Below are 20583 nucleotides of genomic sequence, written 5' to 3'. Positions count from 1 at the left end.
GAAAAAACGCACACACAGACATCCACGCCTCGAGTGGGATTCGAACCCCCGATCCCAGTGATCGAGAGGGCGAAAATGGTTCATGCCTTAGATCGCGCGGCCATTGTGAACAGCTGTATTATTACAGCCCCCAAATGACTGGTCCGATTTCGTTCAAACTTCGTGCGGTCGATGAACTAATTCTCACCAATTGTGTTTAATTTAATTTCAATCTGACTTGTATTTAAGGTTACTTGTTTTATAAGTCTAAACGAATTTACATATTTTCTGAATCCTTTGACATGCTTACATGAAACTCGCTATAAGGAATTTCCATTACAGACCCAGAGCCATTGCCGCAAGTGGCCTCAATTCTCTTTAACACAGAAACAACGGACGTGTCACATGTAAACGAAAAGTATATGTTTAATGACACCCTCAGGTTGAATTCGCGCGTTATTATTGGTCCTAGTGACAGGACTACCCGAGAATAAAAGAACTCGATATGCCTGGTACGTGTAAGTACGTTTACATGCAGAATGGCCTCGCCTATGAAAATGAAGGCATTTTATCTCTTGCGAGAAATTACATCGAAAATAACTGACCACGTACCGTGCTGTACATGGAGTAATTGCGCCTTCCACACACACACATACACAAGAGACAGAGGCATGGTGAAAGGAATTACGCCTACTGCTCGACAGTTTATCAAGCGGGCCTTGTCTCGGACTGACAGCCAACTGCTGCACACAGCCCAGTTTCCGTTAGTTTCCGTCAGTTAACCCTACCACATAGAAAACCAAGCCAGTTCAATACTAACGGGTTTCAGTGTCTTCTGGAGGTACTGGGTTAAAATCTCAGCCCGTGCACCTGTCATTCCAACAAAATTTCTTGCTCACTTTCTTCAGTCCCGTTAAGGAAATGGGAAGATAATATTCCAAATGAGCTAAAATTCCCTACTCTGAACGGTTTCCAATTCATTATTCATTATGAAGCGCATGTATCACGTGACAATGCACGAACTCTGCAGTTGATATAGGGTCGTCAGAGAGTTTCAATTATCATTATCGTGTTAGCCAGAACATATAGTTATATTTTTCCTTAAATAATTCTTCTTAGAGAAGAGCGGTAACCTAATTTTCGGGCCCTTAAGAAGAAATATGAAGATGGGTACGATGAATTCCAATTATATTTATGAAAATAAATGGTAAAAAGGTAAAGTTGACACTCTGCTTAACTAATTACGCACTATGCCATGAAGAAGTATGGGGGAGTGGATGTATAGATCCATGCTTTCTTAACCTCGGCACTAGTTGGAGGTGAGTGGTCAGATTCACGTCCCTGCCGCTTTATCCTCGAGGATAGAGCCACCGGTACCCATTGGATAGGGGGCTGGGTGGGCCCCAGATCCGGTCTGGACGACGTGGAGAAGCGAAAATTCTTGACCCTACCGACACTCGAACTCCGATCTCTCCGTCGTCCAGGCCGTAGCCAGTCGTAATACCGACTGAGCTATCAATTTCCGCTTGATCTGTGGGAGGTACGAGCTTTCAAATACACTATTTTAATTAAACCGGGAATGGAATTTAAGTACCCACTTAACTCTTCATTCTCGTGACAGCGGTTATGTTATGTGTAGATTTTCTTTAACGCCGATCACAGTGGCCGTACGGTCTCTTGGCCAGCTCAAACACTGGGATCATGGGTTCGAATTCCACTTGAGGCATGGTTATCTGTGTGCGTTTATTTTGTGTTTGCGCTGTCCTGTATGCAGGAAGCGGCCTTACGATGGGCTGATCCCCCTCAAAGGAGTACTACCGACTGTGTAAAAGATCGAGAAACAGAAGAAGCGGTAGAGGCCTAACAAAGGGCTGTAGAGCCATAGACAGATTTCCTTCAACACTGAGTGATACATAGATGTTAACTGAATATGAAATCTCACAATTCTTTTATGTTCCCAGCGCAGATTCACACAACGTAATTCTCTAACAATATATGAAGCGACAAAGAACCAAAAGCGAGATTTACGTAACAAATTTCTACCTCAAAGAAAAGTTTCCCTATTTTGGCCCCAAAATGGATATTTTTATAACCTAAATGACAAGGCAAGATGTCTCGCCGTGATTACGGGGATAAACCGTACATGTGAAAATACACAATTCCGCGGGAATGTGGGTTTATGGGGAGAGTTCAAATATTTTCTTGCTGGAAGAAAGTTGAAATAATTCATCTTATGAACGATATTTCTTTCCATAATTTAAACACTATTCTCATTCTGCCTTGTGGAAGCCTGTACATTAAAACAAGCTGCACACTTTCGTCTCCAACTTCATTGCATTTTATCTAATTTTTATTCTTGGTTTATTTAGTGATAAGTTAAATAGCTTAGCTTATTCATAGGAGCCAGGAATCAGTATAGCGACTCGCTATCGGGGCCGGAGTTCGAGTCCCGGTAGGGCTATAATTTTTTTATTGCTAGTGGGGTGGGACTAAGTCCCACTTCTGGCCTATTGCACCAGCCCCAGATGATAGGTGAGGGTGATTGTGGAGCAATTGGTGGAATGAAGATTGGCAGGGGAAACCGAAATAATCGGAGAAAACCTGCCCCAGCGCCACTTTGTCCACCACAAATCCCACTTGGCCAGACCTGGGATCGAACAGGGGTCGTCGCGGTGGGAAGCCAGCGACTAACCGCTTTAGGTATGGCGCGGCCCCCGGTAGGGTTAAGAATTCTCTCTTCTCCAAATCGTCCAGACCGGCTGTGGGGTTCACCCAATCTCCTATCCAGTGGGTACCAGGGGCTCTTTTCTCGGTGGTAAAGCGGCCGGGGTGTGAAGCTGGCCACTCACCTCCAGCTAATGCCGAAGTCAAGAAATTGTGGATCTATACATCCACTCCCCCATACGCCTTCATGGCGTAGTGTTTAATTCGTTGAGCACAGGGACAACTTTACCTTTTACTCATCCATCAATGGCTCTACCGCCCTTTGTTGGACCCTGGCCTCTTCTTCATTTTTGTAATCTTTTTCACAGAGACGGTAGGACTCCTAGGACAGGGGATCAGCCCGCAGCAAGAACGCGCTACCTACACACGGGACAACACAAACACAGAATAAATGCACACAGAGACATTCATGTATTGAGTGGGATTCGAAACCACGATCCCAGTGTTCGAGCGAGCGAAGACAGTTCATGCCTTAGACGACGCGGCCACCGTGATCGGCAGCTTAGATTACAGAGTTGTTAAAAACTAAGGTGATTAGTGACTTAAGAGAAAGGAGGAAGCAGTCATGGCGCAATTTTAGGTACCATCTCGATATTAGCTTGGAGGGTGAGGAAAACCACGAAAACCTCAAGATTGGCAGGGAAAACTGAAGTACTCGGATAAAACCTGCCCTAGCGTCACTTTGTCTACGACAAATCCCACTTGACCAGACCCGGGATCGAACCTGGGCCGCCGCGGTGGGAAGCCAGCGACTAACCGCTTGAGCTATGGCGCGGCCTAGATATGCCTAAAAATGCACACACACTTTATGGGGGTGATGCATATCCACAACTTGGAAGAATGGGAAAGAGTTGGGAAGATAACATTACTCTGTGGTAAAACTGGGACACGCGGTAGCGTAGTTGGCTGAGGCACTATGCTACAAGCCGGAAGGTCGCGGGATCGAATCCAGATGAGCTGGATTTTTTCAATTTACCTAATCCTTCCAGCACTATGGAACTGGGGTAGACGCAGCCTCTAACAGAAACAAATACCAGGATTATTCCTGGGGGTAAAGGGCGGCCGGCGCGTAAAGCTGACAACCTTACCGCCAACTGTGAGCCAATTGTCCAGAGAGAGTGTTGGAGCGTCAACTTTTCACAACCCTATGAGCCTCCACGGCCTGTTACGGATAGCTTTACCTTTTACCTTACTCTGTGGGAAAAAGCTTTTTAAATCTGCAACTTGAAAGATTTGGAAGACAACATCAATATGTCATTAAAGTAAATAGGTTGAAAGGAGCTCAGTATAAATGTCTCCTGATCGTGACCAATCGCGGGCTCTCTTACCGGCGGTGTTGAGCTTCAGGTTCTGCGGCGTCTTCTTATGTTCTGTGATTGGAACGGAGCAGGTAACGTATTTTAATACAATGAATTGCCGATTATGTGGTGAACGTTTAATACATTCACAGAATTGGTTATTTATTTAACTTAGTATTTCGTAATGCACATTAAAGTACTACCTGTACTGACCGAACTGTTGATAAACTCACAGATCCGGAACAATTACGGATACTCAAAAACAGTCTGAGTCACTCCATCATAATTTTATTTCACGCCTCTGTGTGACTTAGACGTTAAACATTATGTGAGTTCAGGGAACAATTAGAGTGGACATTGAAGCTGAACGCCAAAAGGCGCGGCATTTTATTGAAAGTTATACAACAAAAAGTGACAAGAGACAACGGCCGGATGTTTTGTCATCTTCCCATTGCCGACTGCCTTAATCAAGCACACCGATACTGGCCAGGACCTGTTTCCTACACCCATGGTACTGCACTGCCAGTTCGTGTACCCTCGACAGACCGTTCTGAATGGGCATGGTAAACTGTTATGCAAACTACTGTACGGAGAAGTTATACACAGAACTCTTTATATGTGTAGCTTTCTGTTCTTCCCATAGGAACAGGACTATACTACTGTCCGGGGGCCGCGCCATAGCTCAAACGGTTAGTCGCTGGCTTCCCACCGCGTCGGCCCTGGTTCGATCCCGGGTATCGTCAAGCGGGATTTGTGGTGGACAAAGTGGCGCTGGGGCAGGTTTTCTCCAAGTACTTCGGTTTCCCCTGCCAATCTTCATTCCATCATTTGCTCCACAATCACCCTCACCTATCATCTGGGGCTGATACAATAGGTCAGAAGTGGCCGCAGTACAAGGGACTTAGTCCCGCCCCAATAGCAATAAAAAATACTATTGTCCGACTATCGTCTCTCCGGCTCTGTTTGGTGTATTTGGTACGCGGCGAAGTAGGGCAAGTTTATCACACGGACACTACAATTCATTCTGAAAAGAATTACCTCGCTGAACTTCCGATCTTGAATTAGGCGCATTAAAACTTGCGATACAGCATCATTCATAAATAAGTTATAAACAAGAAGTTCTGGGAAGAACTAATCGTCTGCATTCCTTTCACTGCAATTTGTGTACCTGATTCGACAAGCAGTAAGACAACTCAGTATGTATGTGCAATGACGTTAATAAAACAATACAAGTTGTGAGGCTGCAATGTTGGTATTATTGATGGGAGTCATTTATGAAGTATGCCGTTGAGATGGCCTTAGATGGCATGATATATGATATCTTGAGAACACGGTAATGCACTTTCGGGTTGAGAAATTCGTGAGTACGCAGGATTTGAGGTTCTCACAGTGATGATACGTATATAATGGCCGTCTTGTAGTGCATTCAATTTCATGTCACTTCTTACTACATGTTTCGGCAACATAGTGCAATCTTCAGGTTCGTTATTTACGCTAAGCTATTACATTGTTTGCCATCTTGTGTCTTTCATAAAATTATTTACAAAGTACATTATTCGTCAACTATAATGAAATTTGTATATACTAAAACTAGTTAAGATTATTCATATATATGTCTTAATTCAAACTCGCGTATAGCATGGTTCGTCCACTATGGGAGTCGTTTCTGTGTGTACTGTGTCTGTGATGTGTCCTTCCTCTTTGGCTGAGAGCGTTGTAATGTTGGATGTGTGTTATGGTTATGATGGTTATGAAGAGTATTCTCTTCTGGGTTTCTCTTTACAACTGATGGCTTCTCAAGAAGGATTCGGCTATGTGGAGCTAATTAGTGGAACTTTAGTTCAATGACCCCCTCTTTTCCCCAGCTTCGAGGGTGGGAGAAAGGATAATCGGACAGCAGTACCTATATATAACGTGGAGGAAATGCCACAATATAACTGGAAACAGCCTGTAAGTAGAATATAACTGCCTCTTCGTGCGTAATATGGATATCGGATCACTTTACACGGTTCTGGAGAATATGTTATGGGCAATTACTCAGTTTGCGAAGTGAACGGAGAAGTTCATGGAGGTAGGCCTAGGCCCACTGGGGCTGTAGTGCCAAGGGGGGGAAAAATTACTCAGTTTAGGCTTCCAAAATGGTCAATTATTGATGTTAATTCTGCTTTCCGGTTATAACACTGTACGTCTGTGGGCAATTCTACTAATGTTTCAGAGTTACATGCTGCCTCCTTCTTCAGGGTATCGTGTGCTTTCGAAATATCATCATCACTCACAACCACACGACGTAACAATGTCATATTATGGGAATACAGAATATTTTATATTTTACAGGAATTCTTGGCTCCGGCAGAATCGAGCATGAATTAATTGTAAGGTTTGAGGCTAGCTTTCTGAACTTTTGTGAGACCGCACATCACACGAAGCACCCACTGGACTTATAATCACGTGAGTGGAACATATCGTCTCTACTGGAAACTTATCTGATTGCTGTTAATTACTTGCTAATGATTATAGTTAATGGAGACGGGATATAACAAGTATCTTACCATCAGTGAATATTCATGAATTATTTGTATGCAGACAACCACGTATAAGATGTTCCGAACTGGTTCTATATGAAATGAAAGTACGTCTATTTTATTGTAATGGAATACTGACATTTATAATTTCGTTGGCTAAAGAACAAGTGTGTGTTATCAAATTATTTCTAACTGGTTGTAGATGTTTGAAGTTGCCGATCGCAGTGATCGAGCGGTCTAAGGCATTAAAAGTCTTTGTCAGCTCCAACATTGCGACCGTAGGTTCGAATCCTACTCAAGGCATGTATGTGTGCGCGTTTATTCTGTGTGTGGGTAACGGCCTTGTGACGGGCTGATGCCCCGTCCAAGGAGTCCTGCCGACTGCGTACGATTTAGGATGAGGAAACTGATGAAAGCAGCTAAGATAAAAAGGGATGTACAGCCACAGAGAGAGAGAGAGAGATGTTTGCAGCTGCTATGGATACTTGTTTAAAACAAAAACAAGCGCAGTGGTTTTAGTCCGCAAGCGAACTATACCGACCGAGCGACCGCCGCTTGTCGGCGAAGTTAGTGCCAACTTTAGCGGATAGAGGGCGTCGCGTGGTCAGCGCAACGAATACCCCAGGCCGTTAATTTCGGTTCTCTAGACCGAAGCCGCTATTTTTCCATTGAAGCAGCTCCTCGGTTATCCTCATGAGGCTGAGTGGATCTCGTTCCAGACCCACTGCTTCTCAGAAAATCTGGGAGCGCCGGTAATCGAACCCAGGGTCTCTGGATCTGTAGTCAGGCACTCTGATCACTAGACCAAAGAGGGGGTCTGGAGACTCGTTAGGATAACAGAAATATCGTGACTATATAAATGTCTACCTGAATTTGGTGCAACGTCTGCTTCATTTCTTCTGTTACAAGCAGATTCTATAGACATTCTGTCCTGCTTTTCTTGGTACTTTCTTTAGGCCTACAGGTGTTAGTCTGTGCTGAAAGTCCTATAAACTAGGCAGATAGATTCCCGTTTATGCCTAATTTGTTATTAATGTTTTCATCAGTTAGCTACCTAGTCTATTAAAATACCGGCATTCTGTGGCTTCTGGGAAGACTTGAGAACAGCCAGTTTACACGACCCACTATACTCATATATAAAAGGAGCACGCAGTTAAAATCATAACAAAGGCGATATACAAAACGATTGTCTCGATCTATAATTACTTTAGCACCCGACATGACGGAATGTTATTACATATATGAGCCAGGATAGCTCAGTCGGTATAAGCGTCGGGGTACGGGATGCGCGGCTGGGGTTCGATTTCCGGTTGATGAAAGAAATTTTTCTGAACTCCATAGCGTCAAGACCGACACTAGGGGCCACCCAGCCTCTTATTCAATGGGTACCGGGGGTTCTTTCCCTTGAGGTAAAGCGGCCGTGTCATGGAGCTGAGCACTCACCTTCAATTAATGCCGAGGCCAAGAATGGAGCTATGCCACCACTCCCCCACAGGTCTTCACGGAATGGTGCTTAATTAGTTAAGCACAAGGACAACATTACCTGTACCATATGAGTGGAACAATCATTAAGTTCGTGGACTGTGGTTTTATCGCATGGTATTACAAGGTATTCACATACACTTACACAGACCCACATCGGCCCTCAAAATAGTTGCCGTTGGCCGTTATACAAGTCTGCCAACGCTGATATAGCTGCCGAAAACATTGCTGAAACACATTGGCAGGAAATTCCCGTACGGCCTCTCTTCTGGCACTGACGACCTCCTCGGACGACTGGAATCTACGACCATGTAGCTTTGCTTTCAAGCGGTGAAAGAGAAAGAAATCGCATAGTGCGAGATCAGGTGAGTACGGAGGGTGTGGCAAAACGGTGACCTCTTGCCTTGCCAGTTCCTCTTGGACAAGAATATCGCGATGTGCAGGGGCGTTGTCGTGTAGCAACAGCCAATTTCTCCTACGTCAAATGTTTCGCTAGGGGATTCGCCTAGTTTCTGGCAGAACTTAATGTCTGTCCATTGTTCAAACTGCCACATTTCTTATTTCCACCACTCGCATTTAACTGTAGTACACAACGGAGGCCGTAGTTCTGCTTATACTGTCTGCACACAACTGCCTCTTGCTGTGACGAGAGATGAACTGTCAGGGCATCATATTCTGCCTCAACCTATCCGCTGTAGTGCACTGCAACGATGCTTTGCGGCCATTTATGGACTTATCAACTGTTGTAGTATATATACTACCATAGTCAATAAGTTAGTGGACTGGCCGCAAAGCGTCGCACGGGAATTTACTGCCAATATGTTTCAGCCGGAAGCAGCGTCATCAGCAGCGACTTGAAGCACAGAACAAATGATGCTCGAGATGGTTCAAGTTCGTATAGCAACAGGCGTGACCAGAGTGGTTTGAACGGCTGTTGTACTGCGATGTGGAAAGCAAATGGAAAAACTACCACATTATCACTTTTCCTGGATAGTCTCTTTCCAAAAACAGAAGATCACATTAAGTGGAGGAACTGTTTTGGAAGAGACTGTGGACCTGTCGTCTGACAGATTACTGATCAATCAATCAATCAATGTTTCTGTNAATTTACTGCCAATATGTTCCAGCAATGTTTTCGACAGCTATATCAACGCAGGCAGACTTGCATAACGGCCAACGACAACTATTTTGAGGGCCGATGTGGATCTGCGTAAGTGTATGTGAATACCTTGTAATATGATGTGATAAAACCACATTCCACGAACTTAATGACTCTACCACGTATACACACAGATATAAATAGGGGCACGCGTGCACAAGTAGCAAGCTGAATTTTGGGTACCACAAAACAAACAGGTGAACCAGGTTCCTTGACTACTACAACGAAAATCAGCTTCAAATATGTGAAACACCCGGTAAAATTTCTCCGAGACGAAATCTTGCTATGTTGAGAACTGAAATGCATCTCGCTAATCACGTAGTGAGAAAAGAAAGAAGGGCGACAAGAAACGGCCATGCTCGGTGAATGCTGTACAACGACCGTACTGAACCGAGTAATCTTCGAGGGAAAAAGTCCGAGTGAATCTGCAGCCGACCCGCACCCACACCCACACCAAAACACTACCACACTCGTAACTAGAAAGTAGCCAAGCGATTATGTTTCTTTTTGTGTCGCCTATCCAAGTTTCCTTTTTCCGAAAACAATAACTAATGGTGCTTCTCATTTTCTCAGCAACAGGTGCAATCCTCAGCTCTGCCAACACAGTAAAAGGCAAAGTTGTCCGTGTACGTAAGTAAGCACTATGCCATGAAGGCGTGTAGGAGGGGTGGATGTATGGACCCATGTTCTGACCTCGGCACTAGTTCGAGGTGATCAGCTTCACGCCCCGGCTACTTTACCCCCGGTACCCATTGGATAGGAGGTTGGGTGGACCCCAGAGCCGGTCTGAACGGCATGGAGAAATAAAAATTCTTGACCCTACCGGGACTCGAATTCCAATCCGTCGGTTGTCCAGCCAGTAGCTAGATGCTATACCAACTGTCCTATTCCGGCTCATTTGCCAAGAGAGTAACATTAACTAAACACTGAGTACCGCCACAGAATGCCCTCGGAACGGTTTCTGGATGCCGGCGAGAACCTGAAAATGCTCAAAATTTATTAATCGGAGAGTTCTATCTTCTGGGAAACAACGCCGTGTAGTCCATCAGAAGTTAGCCGACGTGTCGGATGAACATGTCGCCTCCAGCTTCAGAGACGAATAATTAACCAAGCAAGAACCCAGCACAAAGCAGGTAGCAAAACTGTTCGCTTATGACAGAGAGCATGTTGATTTCCGTTCGATGAATTTAATTCTTGTCCTATGTGGAGGAATTGTAGCATATGTATTGATGGATATATATATGGGTAATTCGTTCGATCGTGTGTGCAGAAAAAAATATTTCAAACAGAACTGTTTCAAAGATAGGTACATTCTTTGGGGTCTGAATCTACGAGAAAGCGTAGCTCAACCAAGGAATATCCTGCTTCCATCACTTTTCTGCGTTCTGTCGATATGAACTTCAACCGCATTACCAGGCTCAACATCCAGTCTCTTGGCCTTCCACTTTCCACGGACCTCTGAACTCCGTGCCTGTAGTCCGCAAGCGAGCTATACTGACCGAGAGACCGCCGCTTGTCGGCGAAGTTAGTGTCAACTTTAGCGGATAGAGGGTGTCGCGTAGTGAGAGCAACGAATCCCCACGGCCGTTAATCTCGGTTTTCTAGACCGGAGCCGCTATTTCCTTGAAATAGCTCCTCAATTATCATCACGAGACCGAGTGGACCCCGCTCCAGACCCACATCTTCTCAGAATATCTAGTAGAGCCGGGAATTGAACCCAGAACCTCTGACCACTAGACCACAGAGGCGGTCACGGACCTCTGAAGGAAGATGTAACACTGACGACATTGAGCGTGTACTGCATAACCTGCGCGTGTTCCACTGACTGCAGGGTCAAAGGGCGCCTCTGGCACACACGTCTGTCACCCGGATATCAGCAGTGGCGGAACACTGCAGGAAAGTGAGGCATGATTTCCTGCTCCAGAAGCCCCGTACACACTCAGCAAAATCGAGACACATAGGCCGCATTAATGACTAAGTAGATTCTAAAGGGTTCTGACGATGGTGTATACAAAAACAAAAACAAACTCCGTGGCCTGTAGTCCGTAAACGAACTATACCGACCGAGCGACCGCCGCTTTTCGGCAAAGTTAGTACCCACTTTAGCGGATAGAGGATGTCGTTTGGTCAGCGCAACGGATCCCGACGTCCGTTAATCTCGGTTTTCTAGACCGGAGACATAACACTCAATATTACTGAGTTCTCGGTTATTGTCCATCGTACGGTATTCCAGAAACTAGAAAATACAGCGTTTCGGAAACTGGATCTGTTTCCGTACTCAGGTGGGGGGGGGGGGCGAAACACCTACTCAGTTGGGTCCATTTGAAAGAGCTATTCTCAATCATTGGATCTAAAATTGTTTGAGTTGTGGACCTGTATTTAAGCACCCTGTCGCACTACTATATTTAAAACTGTTTATTGTACTACACAGTCCGTCAACAGTGCAACAAATTGTTCCTTCTTTCTTTCACTTTCACTTTCGTCACATGTTTTGGCCCCAAATGGCCATCCTCAAGTGTCTTATTATGCTAGAACTGCTACACTGCACTAATATTGTCCACTCGTCATACGTGACTGCAGTGTAGCAGTTTTAACAGAGTAAGACACCTGAAGATGGCCATTTAGGGCCAAAACATGTTGTGTCGATAGTGAAAGTGAAAGAAATAAGGAAAAATGTGTTGAATTGTTGACAGACTGTGTATCCTATCCCTGAGAAGTGTCCGACTGGCACGTCGACTACTGAAGGGAGTCTTTATGGAGAAGCCTTTGGGAATGATGCCCTGAAACCTGCATTTCACGAAGAAAGTCATGTGATTGAGGGTTTTAGCTAGCTGAATTTTTGGGCGTTCTAATTTCCTAACGGATGGGTATATATAGGGCCCATACCGGTTGTACAAGTAGATTTTAATGAGTTCTGGCGATGGTGCACAACACTCAGAAATGCTGTATTTTTGGACTTTGTCCATCGTCCAGAATTCTAGAAGATAGAAAACACAACGTTTCGGAAACTGGATCTGTTTCCGTCCTCAGGTGAGAGGGGATAGATACCAACCATGTCGGAGCCCTTAGAAAGTAACTGAGGTTAGCACTTTCTAAGGGACCCAACAGTGCAGGTGTCTCCCTCCCACCTGAGAATCTGGTCCAGTGATTGAGGTTAGCTCTATCTAACGGACCCAAGAGAGTGGGCGTCTCCCTCCCACCTGAGGACCTGGTCCAGTGATTGAGGTTATATCTTTCTAAGGGACCCAACAGAGTAGGCGACTCCCTCTCACATGAGAACCTAGCCTTGTGAATGAGGTTAGCTCTTTCTAACGGACCCAAGAGAGTAGGTGTCTCCCTCTCACCTGAGGATCTGGTCCAATGATTGAGGTTAGCTCTCTCTGACGGACCCAAGAGAGTAGGTGTCTCCCTCTCACCTGAGGATCTGGTCCAGTGATTGAGGTTAACTCTATCTAACGGGCCCAAAGAGTGGGCGTCTCCCTCCCACCTGAGGACCTGGTCCAGTGATTGAGGTTATATCTTTCTAAGGGACCCAACAGAGTAGGCGACTCCCTCTCACATGAAGACCTAGCCTTGTGAATGAGGTTAGCTCTTTCTAACGGACCCAAGACAGTAGGTGTCTCCCTCTCACCCGAGGACCTGGCCCTGTGATTGAGGTTAGCTATTTCTGACGGACCCAAGAGAGTACGTGTCTCCCTCTCACCTGAGGATCTGGTCCAGTGATTGAGGTTAGATCTTTCTGACGGACCCAAGAGAGTAGGTGTCTCCCTCTCACCTGAAGACGGAGAGAGATCCAGTTTCCGAAAGTTTTTTTCTAGTTTATAGAGTACCGGACGATGTACAAAGTACGAAAAGCCAGTTATTCTGAGCATACAGATTCGCGAGTTCCATCCCAAACACATGAACAGAGATGATAACATCTGTCTGAACAAATCATGGGTGCCTCTTCTGTACTCCCTAAAGGGAAGTAGGAAACCTCCATTTCTCGACAGATAACGTAATGAAACTTCCCAAACTGGGCACTATTAGGAATCCTTGACAACTGTCTTTTTCAAGCACTACTACCTCCTTCCTTTCCGTTCTTTTTATCCCTGAGTGCGGCTGCCTTTGATGAACAGACGGAACTGCTTTCGGTGTAATAACTGTTCCTTCGCTGGGCTTCATCTCATCCAGTTTCCCGTCAAATTATTTTCACATACGTTTCCCTCAAATATTTTTCTTTCTCTCCTCTTCCACCTCGACTCCTGTCGGCCCCCTCTTACTGATATAACAGCCCCTTCTAGTGTCCCTCTCGCGGCCCCGAGTCCTGTTCCGCCTGCCTTGAATCGTGTCCTTCCTTTCACACATGGTTCGCGCCAAAACGTTTCTACCTACCTACCAAACTGCACTGCGTCACATCTTGGAAGACCGTCATTTATAATTTTCATATTTTCTTTCGGAAGATTCATACAAGGGAGGCCATAAATTGCAAGCATCTCCTATACTCATATCGCCCAAAAACAGAAGCTAAATTATTAAAATTGTATGGATCACTCACAAGCAAGCATTTGTTTCGCAATTCTTAGCTGGAAATGCACAGGAAAATCAAATTTACTGTCACTAAACTAATTTAATCAAGATTTTTATTATTTTATTTGTGGTTTATTTAAGAGGGCTGTTAATAATCCAGGTCATACTGCGTCGAAGGATAGGATCAGTGATTAACGAATTCGAAAGGAATGCGGAAGAAAATGGCACAACCGAACTTAGGGTACTATCCTAGCATTTGCCTGGAAGGATTGGGGAAAACCAGGAAAGATTTCAGTCACGATAGTCGGTGTCCCGGCCGTGGTTCGAACCGGGCACCTACCGAATACAAGTGACCTAGTTTTCCTCAGTAATATCCTTACTAAGCAATTAAATGTGGGCAGGTGGTATCATGTGAACGCATCTCTTAAAGGAACCGACCGATTTCCATGTCACCGGGCGCCACCGCTGACTACGTACTTACTCCTAACTAACTAACTAACTAACTAACTTCATGGAGATGGGCCCTTCTTGAGAAGCCTCCAGTTTTGCAGCTACTCAAGAACTTCCCAAACATTTTATGGAACCCGAAGGTTCATTACCGTGTTCACAAGAGCTCTCCACCGGTCCCTATCCTGAGCCAGATCAATTCAGTCCATATCACCCCATCCTATCTCTCTAAGATCCACTTTAATATTTTCCACCTACATACGTCTTGGTCTTCTTAGTGGTCTCTTTCCTTCTGATTTTCCCATCAATATCCTATATGCATACCTCTTCTCCCCCACTCGTGTTACATGCCCTGCCCAGCTCACCATCCTTGACTTGGTCATTCTAATTATACTTGGCGAAGAGTACAAGTTATGAAGCTCATCATCATGCAGCTTGCGTACTTTAATACCAACACTGAGGTCTGAAGACTTGTGGATGTAGGAGCCTACCTAAGAGGAAGCTAGTGATACTAATAGCTGGTCATTTCGGCCCTTCTACTTTCCGGCTTATCCACACGCCGGCCGGCTCAGTTTCCAGTCTGGCTACTATATACCGACCTGCTTTCTCTCCGGCCTCTATTCACGTCAACATGACAAGCGCCGATTGGCCGTCTCTAGTCTGTCTAGACGCCCGACTTGTCTAGTCTCCGGGCTGACTGCACACCTGCCTGTCTAGATTCCGAGCCAACTAAACGCCCGCCTGCTTTCTCTTCGGCCTCCCTACACGCTAAGGCCACAGACGAAATGCCGCCTCTAGCCGCCATGACACCGGCCTGACTGTTGCCCTTCTTGTATCGCAGAGTACTAAATTGTGTGTGGTGACAGACGTTCTGAAAACATGCAACTGTTAGCTTGTTCCCTTCTGTAAAAAGCAATACAACCAGTTAGAGACGTGAATTATCTTTATTTACTGTGCTACGTGACAGAAATAACATAATAAAAAAAACGTGACTGACTTGCGGAATTTAGAGTTCATAAACACCGACCATACATATATATCTAATTACGTAACTTGCATGTGCATACAGTTGCACGGGATATTTATTTAGAGAATTGTGAAGGAGTTTGGCTTCCTCTGTAATATTATAGATACGTTGTTGAAGGACGTTTCTGAAGAAGAATCTTCACATAACCTTCTAGGTGGGTGCTGTAGTAGGGTAAATTTTAACTATTTACTTATTGAATAATAAAGCGATTCTCTTAAGTTTGTCATGTGAAAGGAATGGAGACTAAAAATATGTAGAGAATGAGGATCGCCATGGCGTAGAACTATGATATAATGACTGTTTTACGTCGCAGAAATTTGCGTGCATAAGCGAAATGAGACTGTTCAGAGTGTATCGCAAATCATTGACCTCTCAGGCGGATGTGTCAAAACACTCGTCCCGCGGAGAACCCTACTGCTAGGGGAATCGACAATCATGAGGTCTTAAAACATTACAAATGCAATTCGCCACAATCATAGCAGATGCTGGAAATATTCACTAACGCCGCCAACAGGTTTCTAAAGTCTAGAAGATGTTTGATCTTTTTTTCTTCAATTTCGCCCAGGCACATTGTCCAATAGCCAATGTGAAGCGAGACTGTGCTTATGTGCCAGGTGACTCTGATCGCTAGCTCTATGCAGCTTTAACAAATGCTACTGTACTTGACCTGAGTTATAAGCAGTCACTCAGCCATGCTATTTCCGATGTCGAAATGCCTCGTGCGAGATAAAGATTGAATAAAATGTACATACTGGATATGAGGTTCTCACATAGGTGGCTATGAAGGCTTCCATATTCTGTGATATAACGCTGCATAGTTCGGTGAAAATCAACAGAACTTTCGGAGGAATATATCACCTCCATCTTCAGGGCCAAAGAATAAGTCAAGAAATCTTGCTGTTTGCTTCATTCTGGCGTACTGCTTGGCTTAATCTTCAACCCTGAAGATGAAGGCAATATGTTTATTCGCAAAAACGTCAGTTCACTTTCACTGCCCTACATGGCGTTGTATCTCAGAAGACAAAATGTTCATGTATATGAAGAGTAATTTTTTAAGGAAGGAGAAGCTTTCGGCGTAAATTTCAGTATGTTACAATTCAACATGCAGTACTATTCACAGAACTGTAAACGGATTCGTATATACAGAATCGTTGCTAGACAAGATATGAGAATAAAACGCAGAATGCGCACTGAACAGCAAATGGTTCAAATCGGTGTTGGGTTGCAATATTCTTATGGGAAAACCCTCACACGTCTTGCATACGACACGGGGATTTGAAGTTTCCAATCTGTTCTGTTTCCAAGAAAAACTTCAACGCGTGAATGTAAACTTGCACAGGTCCTAGGAATGCATGGCAACTTTCTGAGTAGCGGAGTAGATGAAGACGTGCGGTATATTCATAATTAGTCTGCCACTGTTTTTGCGGGAAAAAGCATAAAACGGGGGATTCCATCCTCTCAGCAGTCTTTAAGTCATGCGATATGAAGAAGAAAACAGGCGAAGAGCAGTCTGGCAATGACGGCTATTGGCATCAGACGACAAATGGGTGGTCGAGGAGAACTTGATGACAACCGTGACTCCCATGTTCCACCCATGTAATAAGAATTGTTTAGAAAACAGACCCTATATCATGGGTTCCAAACCCTGTAAGGCCTTGAGTTGCGTTCACCCTTTCTTATCGACTAGCGAAACGTCTTCTCTTGTCGAGTATTGTTGTGTTACCCAGCAACGAGATGTAGCACGGTCCACAGAGAACATAGCTCCTATTGTTGTGTTCGCTGGAACAATATTTTTCAGTGTAGGAAGCCAGTATTACAATAATACAAAAATGTACGCGCGCCGCACAAAATGTCCGGGTCCGCAAGAGAACCATGGGTGAGAACTCTAGTCCTAACTCAGGGTGTGAGCCATACCATATTTAGAACACAATTATCACGTTTTCTACTGTTCTACGAACAATCAAAATGATATGAAGTGTCCTTAATACATGGAACGAAGACAATTATGTTGTTCCTGTCTATATAAACTCTAAATTGAAGTTAAATTTTTGTTGACAGCTTGAGAACTTTTTATCAATCCACCTTTGTGCATCAGATACGAGAATTTGGGATTCGCTCCAATGAAGCGAAGCTTGTAGATTGCTCACAAAACATTCATCGGAAACTCAAAGCGGTGAAATGACATCAAATCTCAAGGGCTGGTACAGGTAGAATATGTCGAGAATGTATGACGTAGCAGCTTCTTTGTTGAGTATTTGATCTGCTTACTGGTTACGTCACAGAGGAACAGCGTGCTGGGAACCAGAAATACAAGTGCACTTTACGCACCATTTCCTTCTGTTGGAACGTGGGGGCTCTAAAGACTTACCACATATTCTCAGGAATAAAATTACTCTACACGAAGAAAATTATTGAAGCAAATAATTACATCTATGTAAGACACTTTCGACTGGTCAAAATTAAAATTAATGCCTATGTAAGTTCTTTATAACAGGGGCAACAAACTTCTGGCAGAAAAAAGTTTCTTTCCTCTAGAGGCTCTGAGAGTTCTGTTCCACCGAGGCCTGCAAGTTTATTTAAATTCTGGTGCGTCACGAGGTAAACAATATGGAACTTCGCAAATGGAGGTAAATTTACATAAATTCTACGCAATACAGCATTGACTGAGAGGCATACATTTTAAAAAAAGTTTATTTTAAGAGAGCAGGCTTAAAATTCTATCACCGAAGTTTCGCTTCGCTTTATATACGTGGGTTACTTTAATAGTCACTGCAACTAAATTTTTGGGGGCAAACACGTTACAGTGAAGAAAGTTCAAAATATACTTATGAAAGGGCATCATATACCTCTCCGACTGGCTTAGTCGGATCAGGTAGATGTGAAGGGGCGTAGGTATAATAGGCAAGAAACATTGCACATTGCGGAATGACTGTTTTCTTTCATTCTTTAATCCTCGAGAAATTCAATTGTGATTAAGAAATAAGAAATTCAATGTGACTTAAATCTGAATTCTTATAGTACGACTAGCAACCTTCAAAGTAGTCTCCAAGTGTATCAAGTACTCGCTACCAGCGTTGAGGAAGACGGTGAATACCATCAGCTTCATCTTCTTCAAATCTTGTCATCTCACGCCGAACTGCGTTGGAAATGTTCTCTCGTGTATGAAAGCGTTTCCCTCGCAATGGCTGTTTCAATTTTGGTATTAAGTCATAGTCACATGGCGAAAAGTCGGGTGAACATGAAGGATGGTGTAGTACTTCCCATCCCCAACGTCGTGAACGGTTCTTGACACTGTTTGTTGTGTGGGGGGTTGCATTGTCGTGAAGGACGATGTCACTGCAAGCAGTTCAGGACGTTTATTACTAATTGCACGACGTAAGTTATTCTGCAGAAAGGGCTCGTAATATGCTGCACTGACAGTTTGACCATGTGGAACAAAATGACACAGAACAACTCCCTGGACATCGTATGCTAAAATGGCCATTAACTTAAAAGAGGATGGGTTTCCACAAAACTTGTGCTTTCACGGCAACTCTGGATGTCGCCACTCAGCGGACTGCCATTTAAGCTCAGGTTTGTATGCCCTAGCCCTTGTTTCATCGATGAAAATCATCCAGTTCAAGAAACTGTCTCCTTCAATTTCATATAGTTCGAGGTTCACACGGCTTGCTTCATAACGTGTCCACTTCTGAACGTCGTTTAATACGCGTGGCACCCACTTCGCTGCAATCTTGCGCATGTGTACGTCTTCGTAAAATTCGATGCACAGTTGCCTGGTCAATCCCTGCATGTCTCCGTAACTCCTTCAGAGACCAACGCCTATATTTCTCCATGCACTGGGCGATCATGGCACGAGAAACGTCGGTACGAACGGATACAGGGCGTCCACTACGTTGCAAGTCGGCACTTGCTTGTTTTCCACGCTGGAATGCTTCTATCCACCTTGCAACAGTTCTGTATGGTACAGCACGATCACCCAGAGCTTCCACAAGCTCTGAGTGATATTCAGTCGCATTTCTGCCGCGAAGCACTGATATTCTCACGTAATAACGCTGTTCCAGCCGGCTAACGTTCATTCTCGACGAAGGTTATGATCATACTGACTTCTCGCTGGACTCGCTTAGTTGTCCTTGGACTTCCGAATTATCTAGCGGCATCAATAGAAATCAGAAATTGCTGTCTCTCAGCGGCAAATTTGGAAATTGCGGTCGGAGTTTTCGAAATTTCGGAAAAATTATGTTGCCATGACTTTTGAAGTAACCCACGTACATAAACTAAATATAAAAATGATGTTTTACTCTAGGCTGTGGAACAATATTGTTGGTAACGAAACTGGAAGGAATGGAGTCCTTTTTCAGATGCTAATGGATTACTCATCTGGTCAACAAATGCATGAGCTTTTACGGAACCTGAAGGCTTATAAATGGGTTCACAAGAAGTCATAGTTAGAACGTACCATACGAAAAAAAAATCGCGTCCATATCTTCAGCTTCTCTCAAATACACGTTAATATTACCATTCCATCTATTACTGGGTATCGAAAATGTTCTGTTCCTTCCAGGTTCTCTGCCAAAATTGCGTGCACGTATTTCATATTTCAAGTTCGGTATATGTTCCGTCCATCTCATCTGCCTTTATCTGACCACTCCAGTATCTAGGGAAGACTAACATTTATTAAGCTCCTGAATAAACATTTATATTCACTCCGCTGACCTCTCTCTCGGGTCCAAAAATTCTGCGCCCGGGTCTCAGACACGTAGATACACAATGAACTTGTACACTACTCATTAGAGACACTATTACGTGACGATGTTCATAGAAGTAAAACTAAAGAAAATTTTACCTTGAGCGGGTACCGGGGCTGTCAGCTGTTCCTGTCCGAGTACGTCATCGTTACCACGGAATACGGTCTCAGTTGGCACTTCACAGATTTCCAGAGAATGGTTTGCAGACATTATTTCACAAACAATGTTTTGTTGCAAAAACCTGTTGGCATTTCATTCTATTCTGAATCCCCTGGGATACTTTAGTACTGTTCGATGCACACCACAGATTCTAAATAGCGTCTTTACATATGTCGATAAAATAGTAGTATTGGTTCATGGCAGTCCTACAGACAGGCACGTCAGCCACTTCACTTTACGCGCTCCATGAAGAGGAACGAAGGTAGAATCCTTCTTCTGCCATGTAGGTGGTATTGTTGAACTGGATCGAGGAATGAACTGCAGAAACATTAAATCTTGAAACGTAGGTGAGAAGATCCTGCAACATAGAAAAATACAAAACGTTATCCAAGTAACATACAATGACAATAATTCTCCCCAAAACTTCACACTCTGCAGCGTGCAATGTAACACAAATGTTTCCTGTAACATACGTACAGGTTACTTCAAATAATTCAGTCAACGTTTACCTGGATCTCAAATTGACGAAACC

General features: G+C 44.1%; 1 protein-coding gene across 1 annotated transcript in view; it reads right to left on the bottom strand.

Annotated features, from left to right (window-relative positions):
* LOC111861861 (centrosome-associated protein 350) overlaps positions 1–20583 on the bottom strand; it is a 283054-nt gene that overhangs the window by 49554 nt on the left and 212917 nt on the right. The window contains exon 6 of the mRNA XM_023846786.2: positions 19991–20409. Coding sequence (XP_023702554.1) covers positions 19991–20102 — 112 coding nt within the window. The 5' untranslated portion in view covers positions 20103–20409. The remainder of the gene's footprint in view (positions 1–19990; positions 20410–20583) is intronic.

Source organism: Cryptotermes secundus, unplaced genomic scaffold, assembly GCF_002891405.2.
Source record: "Cryptotermes secundus unplaced genomic scaffold, Csec_1.0 scaffold1231, whole genome shotgun sequence".
Lineage (NCBI taxonomy): Eukaryota > Metazoa > Arthropoda > Insecta > Blattodea > Kalotermitidae > Cryptotermes > Cryptotermes secundus.
Note: the sequence above shows the minus strand (reverse complement) of the source record. Positions and strands in the feature narration are given on the sequence as shown.